Raw genomic sequence first — 13321 nt, 5'->3', positions numbered from 1 at the left:
TTATGTTTTATGTTTTTATGTACCCTAGTCTGTCCTGCAGTTAATGGTGCACATAGCATAAAGTTTTAGTGCTGGTGAATGATCCAACTGATTCCTGATTAGACTAGCTCTAACCCCCCCCTCCCAAAAAAAAATTAACTAAAATAGCTCTGGTTAACCTTTTCTGCCTGGATAAACCTGGTGTAAAATATATCCATTGGTAGATGAAATTTAATGTAGATGTTTAAAGTGCTGCATATAGGAAGGAAAAATAGATGATGCACATACTCCATAAATGGTGATGAAATAGCTAAAGATAAAACTGACAGAAACCTTGGGGGTTTTAGTAGAGTCGGTGCTAAGCATGTTCAACTAGTGCAGAGCAGCAACCAACAAATCTAACAGGATGTTGAACTACATAGCCAAAATAGCAGAGTATAAATCAGAGAAGGTAATGATGAAAGTGTATAGCTGGTCAGACCTCATCTTGAATATTGCGTCCAGTTCTGGTCACCAAGAAACAAGGGAGACATTCAAGTGCTGGAGGCAGTGCAGAGAAGTTCCATGAGGTTGATTCCCAGTGTCCGGGATCTAACATATGGGAAAAGGCTCGATTAAACAGTTTGGTCTTTTCAGCTTGGAAAGGAGATGTCGTCCAGCCCGGCAGGAGACCGGTGTAAGTGCCACGAATTAGAACAAGTCCTGGTTTCACCAGCAGATTCCATGGGGCAGTGTTTGGGGTGGAGTCTCTACCCATCACATACAAGGACAACGGCATGTGAGGAGGCACAGCTAGAGGGAAAGCTCCCAGTTTCCTCATCCCCAGCCTGGAAAAAGAGCAATCAACTGATGCACTGAGTGGGAGCAGACATTCCAGCCTGTCGTCCTCCAAAATTGGGACCTGCCTGGGAGTCCACCTTGCCTGGATCCAAAAAAAGTTTTGCCGTTATTTTGTGGTTCTTTTATAAAGAGGGCTGTTTGGCACATTTCAGACAACAATCCGGGGGGCAGCGCTCCTCCCTCCCACCGGACCTGGCACCTACCCCTGCGTTTTGCAGTCTTCTTCCTCAGACAGGAGTCTAAGATGTGCCGTACTGTGTCGAGAGCCCACCTGAATTTAAATTTGGTAACCTCCCCTTGACCCTGCATACTTTAGTGAGGTCACCAGCTGGTGAGTCCTGGCACTTGCATCGGGATTGATGACCTGTGGATTTTTGGGGTCACTATATATTTGATCTATGTTTCACTAATTTGTAAATTTTTAATCTGCTTTTTCAATTGTGAGCCAATACTCTTGATATGTCATCTTACACCTGTGAGTATACAGAAACCTTCACTGACCCCAAAATTTTACTCAAGGAATAAATAAGCAGTACTCACATATTTGTTTGCATTTCAGAAGTTTTTATAAAAAAATAAGAGCGTATGATGTTCTGGACAAACGGAAAACAGCCACTGCCCTGAAAGCAGGAGAGGACAGGGCCATATCTCTGGGTCTGGGAATGCTGATGTGTTCGATATTGATTGCCTTCCTTTTGGGAATAAAAATGGTCCAATCCCACAAGGAGAGGTACTAAAGAAATGTCTTTGTTTTTTGATATATCTGTACATTGATTTATAATGTTAGAACTACTAAACATAGTTCTCCAATCTCTGAACCAAATTAGCTAAATCATTGTATATTTATTCATTAGAATTAGATAACTAAATCATAAAGTTGGATAGAGTCAAAAATAGTTTTTATTTCCTTTAAAATTATAAAATGTTTTCCATTACAAATGCTAAAGTGAAGATTAAACAGACAGTACACTTTGTCACTATGCATAGTCTAGGCATAAAATACTTTAAAAAATCCTCTGTACAACATGACACATTCTGAAGTATCATAAAGTGAGGATATAATTTTGCAAATAAAATAGTAAATCCCATGTTAAGCTCAATTCTAGGCTAAAAAGAACAAGAGCAATCTGGCCCACATATATCTCTAGATCTTCTTTTAATGTAGGCCCTTGGCTTACCCACAAGGTGACAAAATTGAAGGGCTTGCTAGTTGTTCCCACACTCTGACCAGACTGATTTCTGATCTAGGAAACTGGTGGCACGAACCTTCTTGGGAAACTTAGATATGAACGTTAGTTAAGACTGGATTTCAGACTTGGGTCTTTGTTGAATTATTGTTCTTTACAAAATATGTAATGGCATTTCATTTTATTTTTAAACATTGAAAATTCCAACTATGAATATTTTGTTTCTTATGAACCAATAAATCCTAAGAATCTATCAAGTCAATGTTTATTTTCACACTTTTACAATTTGCCTTGATAGTCTTAGGAATTATTGGTGTTAGATATCAGTTATAAAATTCATATTATGAAAGTGATGGAATGGATTTAGATTTATTTACATAAAGTATTATTGGAACAATAATGCAGCTCTTAAATTTGTATTTTGCTCACAATCCATTAACTAAAGGCACAGTACTCTGATATCCAGTTTTCTTTGTGTTACTCAGTGTTTGGACAGAGGAGTCAAAATGCACTGTCCTTGAAGCAAGAATTACAAACTGCAAGAACTGCACATACAGCTGTGTGCCAGATTGTTGGAAACCATCACAGTATCCTTGCATACAGGTATATGTTAATCTATCCTCTTCAGGGATGAGGGTTGTGCTACACCACACAGAAGAGGCTGCACGCTTCAATTCTGAGGTAGGAAACAATACTACAGGATCTCACTATCTTGTTGGTTATACTGATAATAACAAAGTGGGTGGGGGAAAGAGATCTGGACCTGGAAAATATGCAAAGATCAAATCATGGCACTATTTCATGTTATGTGTGTAGGTAGCATATTTGCTGGTTGTAAAGATGCATTTTTCTCCTTTTGTGAATATGCTCACAAATTATTAAAAATATGCAATTTTCTAACTTCATGCTTATATACATATACATATATATATATATATATATATATTTCCAGTGGGCAAGGCACACCACCAGGAAGCAAGGTTAGAAAATCAACCTAATACTGTATTTGGGGGAAAAAAAGTAAAAATGTAGCTTAATGTTTGGATCCATGCATGTTTTCAAGTTAATTTAAGTTCTTGCTTCATAACATAGAATCAACTAGGGATACAACAATTATTTTTAACACATTATTGGTAATCTTAGGATACATTTTGCCAACAGAAAATGAGGCATTTTTTTGTCTGCTCACCCCATTTCCTTAAGCCTTATTTATATGTGTAATTTGGAGTTCCACGCCTGTTGTAGGACCCCAAAACAATTTTTGTGGAGCGGTGGGCTGGCTGAGTGCCATGCACACCCACCCATTGGTGCCTGGTGCAGAGCACACTTACCAGTGGTCCGCAGCCAAACCAAAAGCAGACAAAATGGACTGGATTTTAATGGGGAAGGTGGATTGGGGGCATGGGAGGCCCTGAGACGGGCGGAAAACCTGAACGGGTTTCCACATGCCCTGCCGATTTTAAAGGCAGGGCCTGATTTGCATCTGAAGCCTTTGTTTCCTACCCGCAGCTAGCCAGCTGGCCGACTCCGGGCAGGTAGGCCTGCGGCATTAGGCTGCACAGAAGAAGAAGAAGGAGGGAGGGGTGGGGGCTGGCCTCTGGAGGATTGGTGGGGGGAAGGAAGATCAGGGCCTCAGGATAACCGAGGCGAAGGGGAAGAGAAGATTTGGCCTCCGGAGAATTGGGGCCAGCCTCAGCATTATCCGGCGGGGGTGGGGTTGCTGCAGGGTTAGGCAGGGACCCTGGATCCAGGAGGTACGTGTAAACACACTTACATCCTGGATGCAGCAGTCCTTGCCTTCTTTTAACTGTCGGGTTTAACGAGGTGTGTAAACCCGACCACCTACAGTGAAAAACAAAATGGATGTTACAAAAGAGGCTTTGAGCCTCATTATAATACTTAAATTGATATCCCGCCTCCTGGCAGTGAGATGGCTGCCCGCCCGCATCCCACCTCCGTTAAAACCTGAAGTAGGTGGGTTCAGATCGGGATTCTGATTTTTAACAATTTAACAATCCCCACACTCCTAACCCACCCATATGTTTTCAGGTTAAAATTCCCTCCAATGTTTATCTTTCATTCTTGTTGGATCAGCAGGAGCAGGTGAGAATCAGGCAGGGTGTATAATGGGCAGCCGATCTACAGCTGCCAGTTTTCCACCCACATGCAAAGTGAAAATTTCCCCTGGGGAACTATATGCTTTTGGGTCCAATATAGTCCTGCTGATTATGATGTATTTCCTCACAATCTTCCTCTCGTGCATCTTGACTCCACCACCTGCTGGTGACCTTTTTGCCAGCCTGAATTTGGTGTTATTATAGGTTCACTGCTGTGCTCCGCTAGTTAAGACACTTGGGCAATTTCTGGAATAGCTTGGATTATTTTTTGGCAGTAACACCATTATGATGCCATAGTCATTCAAGAACATTATCCAGCAACAGATAGATCGAGAACTTAAATCTTAAAAATGAAAGAAAACAAAATTGTTTTGGTAGAAATTGTACTAGGAATACAAAAAGCATGCTTGACAAAAAGGCTATTGTTAGTGTCCAAAGGAATTTAAACATGGAAACATAGAAAATAGGTGCAGGAGTAGGCCATTTGGCACTTCGAGCCTGCATCGCCATTCAATAAGATCATGGCTGATCATTCCCTCAGTACCCCTTTCCTGCTTTCTCTCCATACCCCTTGATCCCCTTAGCCATAAGGGCCATATCTAACTCCCTCTTTGGATATATCCAATGAACTGGCATCAACAACTCTCTGCGGCAGGGAATTCCATAGGTTAACAACTGTCTCTGTGAAGAAGTTTCTCCTCATCTCAGTCCTAAATGGTCTACCCCTTATCCTAAGACTATGTCCCCTGGTTCTGGACTTCCCCAACATCGGGAACATTCTTCCTGCATCTAACCTGTCCAGTCCCGTCAGAATCTGATACTTTTCTATGAGATCCCCTCTCATCCTTCTAAACTTCAGTGAATAAAGGCCCAGTTGATCCAGTCTCTCCTCATATGACAGTCCAGCCATCCCTGGAATCAGTCTGGTGAACCTTCACTGCACTCCCTCAATAGCAAGAACGTCCTTCCTCAGATTAGGAGACCAAACTGTACACAATATTCCAGGTGAGGCCTCACTAAGGCCCTGTGCAACGGCAGCAAGACTTCCCTGCTCCTATACTCAAATCCCCTTGCTATGAAGGCCAACATACCATTTGCCTTCTTCACCGCCTGCTGTACCTGCATGCCCACTTTCAGTGACTGATGAACCATGACACCCAGGTCTCGTTGCACCTCCCCTTTTCCTAATCTGCCACCATCCAGATAATAATCCTGCCTTCGTGTTTTTGCCCCCAAAATGGATAACCTCACATTTATCCACATTATACTGCATCGGCCATGCATTTGCCTACTCACCTAACCTGTGCAATTGTCAAATCTTATATATTCTTACACTGCCCATTTCTCCCCTGAACATTGAAAATTGGGGAAAAGCACCTTGACACTGAATAGATGCTGAAGGTCCACCTGATGCAAGTTTCAGGTGGACCTGTAAATGGGCAAACAGCACGCTCACTTTCTGCCAGGTGCCATTCAAATATCTAATCTGGGTCATATGACATTACAGGAGAAGAATTGCAATTTTGAAGTACAAATGGGCAGAGCATGTACCGGGCAGTGAGAGGCCTAACATCTGGTGGCCACGCCACAAAAAAGCTTTAAATTTTTTTTCTTTCTTTTTGTGGGACCAGGAGTCTGGCTCTACAAAATACTGCTGCCCCTGCTGGCCTATCCTCACCCCCCCTCTGGGATTGGATTTCCACCCCCCCCCTGCCCCAGACCTGAACTGCCAGCTAGCTCAACATGGGGCAGCAAATTAGCTGGCTCCTAATACAACTGACACTCGTTTGGCGCCCATAGCTCGCCAACTATATTCAACTGAGACCCAAAGCTGAAGATGGTTCGGGCCTCCCAACACCAGCTTTGGCCAGGCAGCGTGGCTGTTCTGCCGACTGCACGCCTATTTTGAAATGTAAGACAACACTGCAGTAAATAATTCTTCAGTAGGGAATGATGTTCTAAACTGTTTTCATTCAGCTGCTCTGAACCATCATGTTGATTGTTCTAAACTCACTGAATAAAATTAATCATCTTTTTTCTTTTTTAGTGTTTCTGTGCTGCAAAGTGTAAAAAGAATCATTCAGAAACTGAAATGCTAATAGCCTCTATTATAGAAAACATCTCACAATTCCAGTCTATCTCTTTTCCTTGTTATTATGACCCAGAAGGAAGGCAAAAGAATGTTCTCTTGACAAGGTTTGATGTGTCTAATGCTTTGTTCCATTCATTGCTCTGGCCTTCTTGTATGTTTCTTGGCGGAACTGTAATTGTTGTCATGGTGAAGCTGACACAGTACCTGTCTTTGCTTAGTGAACAGTCAGATAAGAAAATGTAAAGAATGGAAAAAATAACACATTTTCACCAAAGTTCTTGAAGAGTTGACATATTTTATATTATGTCAAATTGCTACCAGAAAAAGATTACATATCTGTTACATATTTTATATAAAGTTTACTAGAATGTCTGTCTATTAACTATATCTGCAAACAATGTAAAATGCACTCAGCACCTACATAATTAAACAATGTGTGTTACTACTGATTAGCACATGGCTAATCAGAATTTGTGATTATTGTTATCTAAGGCAAGACGTATTAATGCATGATAAACAGCCACATTCTCAGAATGAGTTCAGCAGATAAAAGCAGTGCCATGCAAACACTTAGATTATTATTGGCATTAACTTTTAGCCCATCTGTTTACACATGATTCTAATGGTGTTTTCTGCATCTTTTATGTGGAAATAGGGGATCTTTTTACATATTTATAAATAATTTGCCATCAACCCACTTTTTCTAAGACTATAATGTAAAGTATATTTTTTATTTAAATAACTGGTTCAGATTAATCAGCTGGAGTGACAGGGTGATATATCTAACTCTGCTATCTAGGAAATGGGCTGAGACTGCAGGTGGGAAGGAGCAACAAGATGCAGACCACTCTTGTGCATAATGGCAATCTTGTTTGAATCGCAGGAGTGTTAAATATATATAAATATATATATATTTTTAAAGAATTATAAGATAGAAATTCTACCTTTTTTTTTAAAAAAAAGGTGGTGGTGTGCCAATCAAATGAACTGCTTTGTCCTGGCGGTGTTGAGTCTTGAGTACTGTTGCTGCTGCACTCATCCAGGCAAGTGGAGAATATTCCATCACACTCCTGACGTGCCTTACAGCTGGTGGAGAAGCTTTGGGGAGTCATGAGGTGAGCCACTTATCACAGAATACCCAGCCTCTGAATACTCTAGTAGCCACATCATTTAGGTGGCTGGTCCAGTTGAGTTTCTGGTCCAGTGTGACCCCCAGCATATTGCAGGTGTGGGGTATGCTGCGATGTTAATGCCATTGAATGTCACGGGGAAGTGATTAGGCTCTCAATCATTGGAAATGTTCATTGTGTGGTGCTTGTGTTACTTGCCACTTATCAGTCAGGTCTTGCTGTATGCAAGACAGGACTGCTTCATTATCTGAGGAATTGCGAACACTGCAATCATCACCGATAAGCCCCATTTATGATGAAGGTCATTGATGATGCAGCTGAAGAGAGTTCAACCTAGGACGCTGCCCTGAGGAACTCCTGCAGCGATGTTTTAGGCCTGAGATGATTAGCCTCCAACAGCCACAAACATGCCCAAAAGCGGCGTGGACTAATTTCTACCCCCATAAATTTAAGATCATGACCAAAAGAATGAAAGGAGAAGTGAGGAGAATTCTTTTTTTAATTACACAGAGGGTTGCTGGGATATGGAATATCTTACTAGAAGTAGGATTGGAAGCAGAATCACAAATAACTTTTTAAAAAGGAAAATGGATAAATATCTGGAAAAAGAAAAAATTAAAAGGGTACAGAAATAGGACAGGAGAATTAACTAAGTGGATAATTCTTGCAGAGTCTTGGCACAGGCATGATGTTCTGTAAAACTCTATGGGCTGGAATTTGCTGGAGGAGGGCATCTCACGATAAGGCCAGTTAGTTAGACGTTTTCCTGCACGCTTCAGCTCGAACATTTTTTTGCTCTGTTATTGACTGGAAGTACGAGCTGATAATGAGAGGGCAACAGGGCATCTGGGACCTTGGTAAACAACGGGACAAACAGGGTCTCTCTTTAACCAATCAAATTTAAGGATTAAAAAATAAACGGAGGATGGACTGAGAAGGAGGATGAATTAGAGTGGGTGAATTCAATGTCATATTAGGTACAGTGAGAAATAAAAAGGGGAAGAATGATTGTCTCTTTTTTCTCTCGCTCTCTTAATCCAAAGGAAAAGTAAGAATAACATTTTTAAAATTTTATAGTTTAAATTTTATAATTTGACATTTTTAAAATCTCCAACAACAATTCACTACCTAAAAAGATTGAGACTTCACACTTAATTGTTTACTTTCTGGGCCAGAGAGATTAATTGGAAGTCTATTATTTATTAAACGTAACTTTCTGTGGTGTGTTTAATGGTTAATGAATGTGAAATGCAGCAACTTCAGGAAAATCACGGGGACGTTAAACGTGAGATGGCGTTTTTGAGAAGCATCTTGTGAGGATTCGCAATTCGCATGGTATAACTTCTTTGCCAGAAGTTGCTGGGCAATTTGTGTGTTTAAAAACAGCATTCATTGTTCACACACTGTTATTTCCCTCATCCCATTGATTCAATGCTCTTGCATTAAAAACATTTTAAATAAAATTTTAGGTCAAAAATTGTAGTTTCGTAAAACTTGTAATTGGTAATTTGTAGAGCACTGCAACACTATCACTGTCCATGGAAGAGAACACAGCTGCTTTATCTTTGTTTTACTCTGTTAGTTTGCATAACAATTACTAAAGCTTGCTTTTATGTTTTTAGTTTTAGCAAATTTTCTTTAGATATACATGCCCTTTCATTTTAAGCAGCATAATAAGAAAGGTTAACTTGTGTGTCAAAGGTCAGGTGACTGACACCAAGGCAGCTGCCCATTTATTTTCGTTATGCAAAATCTGACATCAGATGAATGCCACACAAAGCCTTGCCGTCTAAATTATATTCAAGATTTTTTATCAGCTTAACATCTTTAGAATTGGCGTTGACCTTTAAGTAAGTGTCAGTGTAATTTTGCTGCTGTTAATAAAGGCTAGTTTTCAGCCTCCATTAATCTATTCGACCTTCAAGTCTTACCTCAGCACTCCTGGCTTGCAGCATATCTGACTTTAAAGAAAATCTATAAGTGAATACCCCGAGGGAAGGGAAATACTTTCAATGTAAAACACTTCCTCTAAAAAGAGCTGTATAAGATATCTCCTTCATGAGGTGGTTTCTTCATGACATTCAATCCAATATCAGCTTTTTGGAGATCTACTATGTTGGATTTCCTGGCCAGAAAATACTTGCCTGGAAGAAGTATCCATCTGGACCATCCAGCTACAGAAAGAGATGGGCTTTTTTCTTGCTCTCAAATGCTGATTTTGGCCCGCAGACTCAATTTTAGTTTGGGAAGTAAAAGAGACCAGGTATGCATTCCATTGTTCTATTCAAATATATTTTCTTGGAAATTGTCTGAAGAACAGTTTGACTTTCCTGTATTCTCAACTAAGGACAAAATTTATCCTTTAAGGATCACTGGTTCAGCAGGTAGTCGGTGTCCTGACTAGTCAAGGAAATACATGGAAATGAAAATCGGGAGCGATGTATAATGGGTAGCTAATCCTATATTGGCCATTTTACACTGCTGCCCAAAGTCAAAATTACCCACAGGGAGTCATGACCAATTGCCAGCTTCAATTGAAGAGGATTAAAGAACGGGTGATAATTGGATCAGAGCACACAAACGTAATTCAGTCCAAATTTTAAAATCATGCATTCTATTTTTAAACAAGAGTTTAATTTTATATAATTATTTATAGTTTAATAGCAAAACTTAGTCATTTGGAAAACAGAAAGGTAGAGTTGGTTTTATTTTATCATATTACCAATAAATCTCCCATGTTCACTGAGTCAGAGGAGCCACTGTTTCAGAACAATTCGAGCTTTTATGCCTTGTCCCTGACTACTTTGAAAGCTGAGAATGGACGGAAGATGATATGCAAGATGCACCGATTGGAGGTAGCTGGCTGGTATTTAGCGGTACTGGGTAGGGGGAATTGTCACTCTGGGGGAAGGTGAACTTAAGGTGTGGTTAATTTGGGGTTTAATTGCAAAACTTGGATCATTAGTAGATTCCTGAGGGTAGCTTTGAACCCCATACAGAAAGCTGGCAGGACTGGAGAGTAATCCTGTGGGAGTTTGAGTTGGAAGCCTGACAGATTTTAATTGCTGGGGCTCATTTGAATGCTGATGCTCAGCTCGGTCGTTTCTGGTGCAAAGTGTTAGCTGGCATTAGGCGAAGGTAGGTCAGAAGGGGAGGCGTGTGTTGCGAGGATCCCGTGGCTGGGAACCCGGGGCAGAAGGCCGCCAGACTTGTGGGACCCAGAAGATCACTCCTGGTGCTCCAGGCTCTACTAAGGAGAGCCGCTCCATTTTAACTGCACCGCCACTCTTTTCCGACCAATCAGGCAGAGATAAAATTGGCCTGCTGGTATCTGTTTGTATGGAGTGAGTGAGGGGGGGGCAGGGGAGGGGGGAGGGGGCAGGCATGTGCCTGACAGCATAGATCGTGGAATATCAAGCAGCATTGATTTGGGACTATCAAATGGATCTCTGTAAACATTTCATTTGGTGTTTTGTGATTGGTTCCTATTATATAATTTTGGAAGAACTTGGGAAACATCCAAGTACTGCCAAATTGTCTCTGTGACTCCTCCTCCAAGGTTGCATTGTCAGTGCTATGCAATGGAGATAATGATTAAATGCAATTATCTATATTAAAAGGTGTTGCCTGTTTCCACCTCATTGATAAAAATGTAGGGATTCTCCAAAATATCATATTATGTGATTATTAATTAAAGGTAGTGGTGTTCTATGCTTTGGCAATTGACCATGCTAATAGTTAAATGGTCCACCGCATATCACAAACACTCGTAAATGGTAAAGTCGAGCATAAAGTTCAGAATGCATTGATTCATTGAGAATGGCTGGAGACAATTGCCCCTCTCCTTAAGGCCTATTACCACTGCAAATCGGTGGGCATGCTGCGGAGTGGAGTGACCGACGACTTTTCGGCGAATGGCCACTGATAGCCCAATTGTCCTTCTGAGATTTTCCGGCGGTGCACGATTTTTCCCCCCCCCCCCAACCATTCCGCTGCTGCCGATCTGTGGTCATCACCGTACACACCGCCAATCTACTCCCCCGACTGCAACATTCCCCACTGAAAGTCTTCAGCCCGCCCGACGGTGTTAAAACCTGTTTTTTCCTGGTGGTCCAGTGAGGCTATGACCTTCTGCAACAGCAGTGCGGCTTCCCTTAAAGGGGAAGGGTGCAATGCCGCTGCCGCCATGTTTTTTTTTTGTCGGCCGACTGCCATGTCGACCCGACAATTATGCCCCTGGGTTTGGCCGGGCCGCCAGCAGGCAGTCTGGCACCCCTTTTGGTTGCCAGGCTGCTGGCCCAGCCGAAACCCTCTCTGGTGACCCAGTGGGCTGAAGTTTTGAGATCGCGGAGGCTTTCCCCTTTAAGTGAAGGAGAGAGCCGTGGTGACATGGTGCCATGATGATGTCATCACAGGTCACTCAGTCCCCAACTTCTGCCCCTCAGGTGTTGCCACCACCGTGTATCCGCCCCTCTAGTATAGTCACTGCCCCCATTAAGAGCGACTTCCGGATCCAAGTTTTTTAAAAAAAAGCGGAATTTCGCTCAAGGAGGCGACCTCAACCAAAGCTGCAGTAAAAACCATTGAAACGGGGTGCGTGCGCCCAGTTTTGGGCGGAGGGCAATTTCTACCCCAAACTCTAATGTATGCATATCTTAGATTCACTGGCAAAAGTCTGAAATATTAATCAACTTCTGGAAGTTGTGGCACCAAAACCATGCAATCACCCAAACAATTGTCATTGCTGTCTGTATTTACGTGGCCATAATTTGATCTGGAAAGCACTCTGATGCTGTACATTGTGTATATAAATCATGTATGCTGTTGATTTAATTCTTTTGCTGCTGCTATCATTGAGCTGTATGGATACAGAGTTAAACTTTACTGCCACTTAACTCTTTAATAACCATCAGTTTTGACAAAGATCAGTTAATCTAAGGATAATTGCCTGCTTTTAGGATTCGAGAGTAATTGCCCATGTACGCTGATGACATCCAGCTCTACCTCACCATCACTTCTCTCGACCTCTCCATGGTCTCTAAATTGTCAGACTGCTTGTCCGACATCTAGTACTTGATGAGCAGAAATTTTCTCCAATTAACTATTGGGAAGACCAAAGCCATTGTCTTTGGTCCCTGCCACAAACTCCGTTCCCTAGCCACCGACTCCATCCCTCTCCCTAGCACCTGTCTGAGACTGAACCAGACTGTTCGCAACCTAGGTGTCATATTTGACCCTGAAATGAGCTTCTGGCCACATATCCGCGGCATAACTAAAACCGCTGATTTCCATCTCCGTAACATTGCCCGTCTCTGCCCCTGCCTCAGTTCATCTGCTGCTGAAACCCTCATCCATGCCTTTGTTACCTCTAGACTTTACTCCAACGCAGTCCTGACTGGCCTCCCACATTCTACCCTACGTAAACTTGAGGTCATCCAAAACTCGTCAGCCCGTGTCCTAACCCTACGTAAACTTGAGGTCATCCAAAACTCGTCAGCCCGTGTCCTAACCCGCACCAAGTCCCGTTCACCCATCACCCCTGTGGTCGCTGACCTACATTGGCTCCCAGTTAAGCAACGCCTCGATTTCAAAATTCTCATCCTTGTTTACAAATCCCTCCATGGCCTTGCCCCTCCCTACCTCTAATCTACTTCAGCCTCATAACACCCCCCCACCCACCCTGAGATGTCTGCACTCCTCAAATTCTGCCCTCTTGAGCAACACTGATTACAACTGCTCAACCATTGGTGGCCATGCCTTCAGCTGCCTGGGCTCTAAGCTCTGGAACTCCCTCCCTAAACCTCTCCGCCTCTCTACCTCTCTTTCCTCTTTTTAAGATGCTCCCTAAAACCTATCTCTTTGACCAAGTTTTTAGTCATCTGCCATAATTTCTTCTTATGTGGCTCGGTGTCAAATTTATTTGTTTTGTCTTATAACACTCCTGTGAAGCGCCTTGGGACATTTTTCTACATTAAA

General features: G+C 42.1%; 1 protein-coding gene across 1 annotated transcript in view; it reads left to right on the top strand.

Moving 5' to 3' along the window:
* Positions 1-6606, top strand: part of s100p (S100 calcium binding protein P) — a 40021-nt gene extending 33415 nt beyond the window's left edge. The window contains exons 3-5 of the mRNA XM_070882306.1: positions 1379-1549; positions 2492-2687; positions 6171-6606. Of these exons, the coding sequence (XP_070738407.1) occupies positions 1379-1549; positions 2492-2687; positions 6171-6458 (655 nt within the window). The 3' untranslated portion in view covers positions 6459-6606. The remainder of the gene's footprint in view (positions 1-1378; positions 1550-2491; positions 2688-6170) is intronic.
* The last annotated feature ends 6715 nt before the right edge of the window (positions 6607-13321 follow it).

This window comes from Pristiophorus japonicus, chromosome 6 (assembly GCF_044704955.1).
Source record: "Pristiophorus japonicus isolate sPriJap1 chromosome 6, sPriJap1.hap1, whole genome shotgun sequence".
Taxonomy (NCBI): domain Eukaryota; kingdom Metazoa; phylum Chordata; class Chondrichthyes; family Pristiophoridae; genus Pristiophorus; species Pristiophorus japonicus.
Note: the sequence above shows the minus strand (reverse complement) of the source record. Positions and strands in the feature narration are given on the sequence as shown.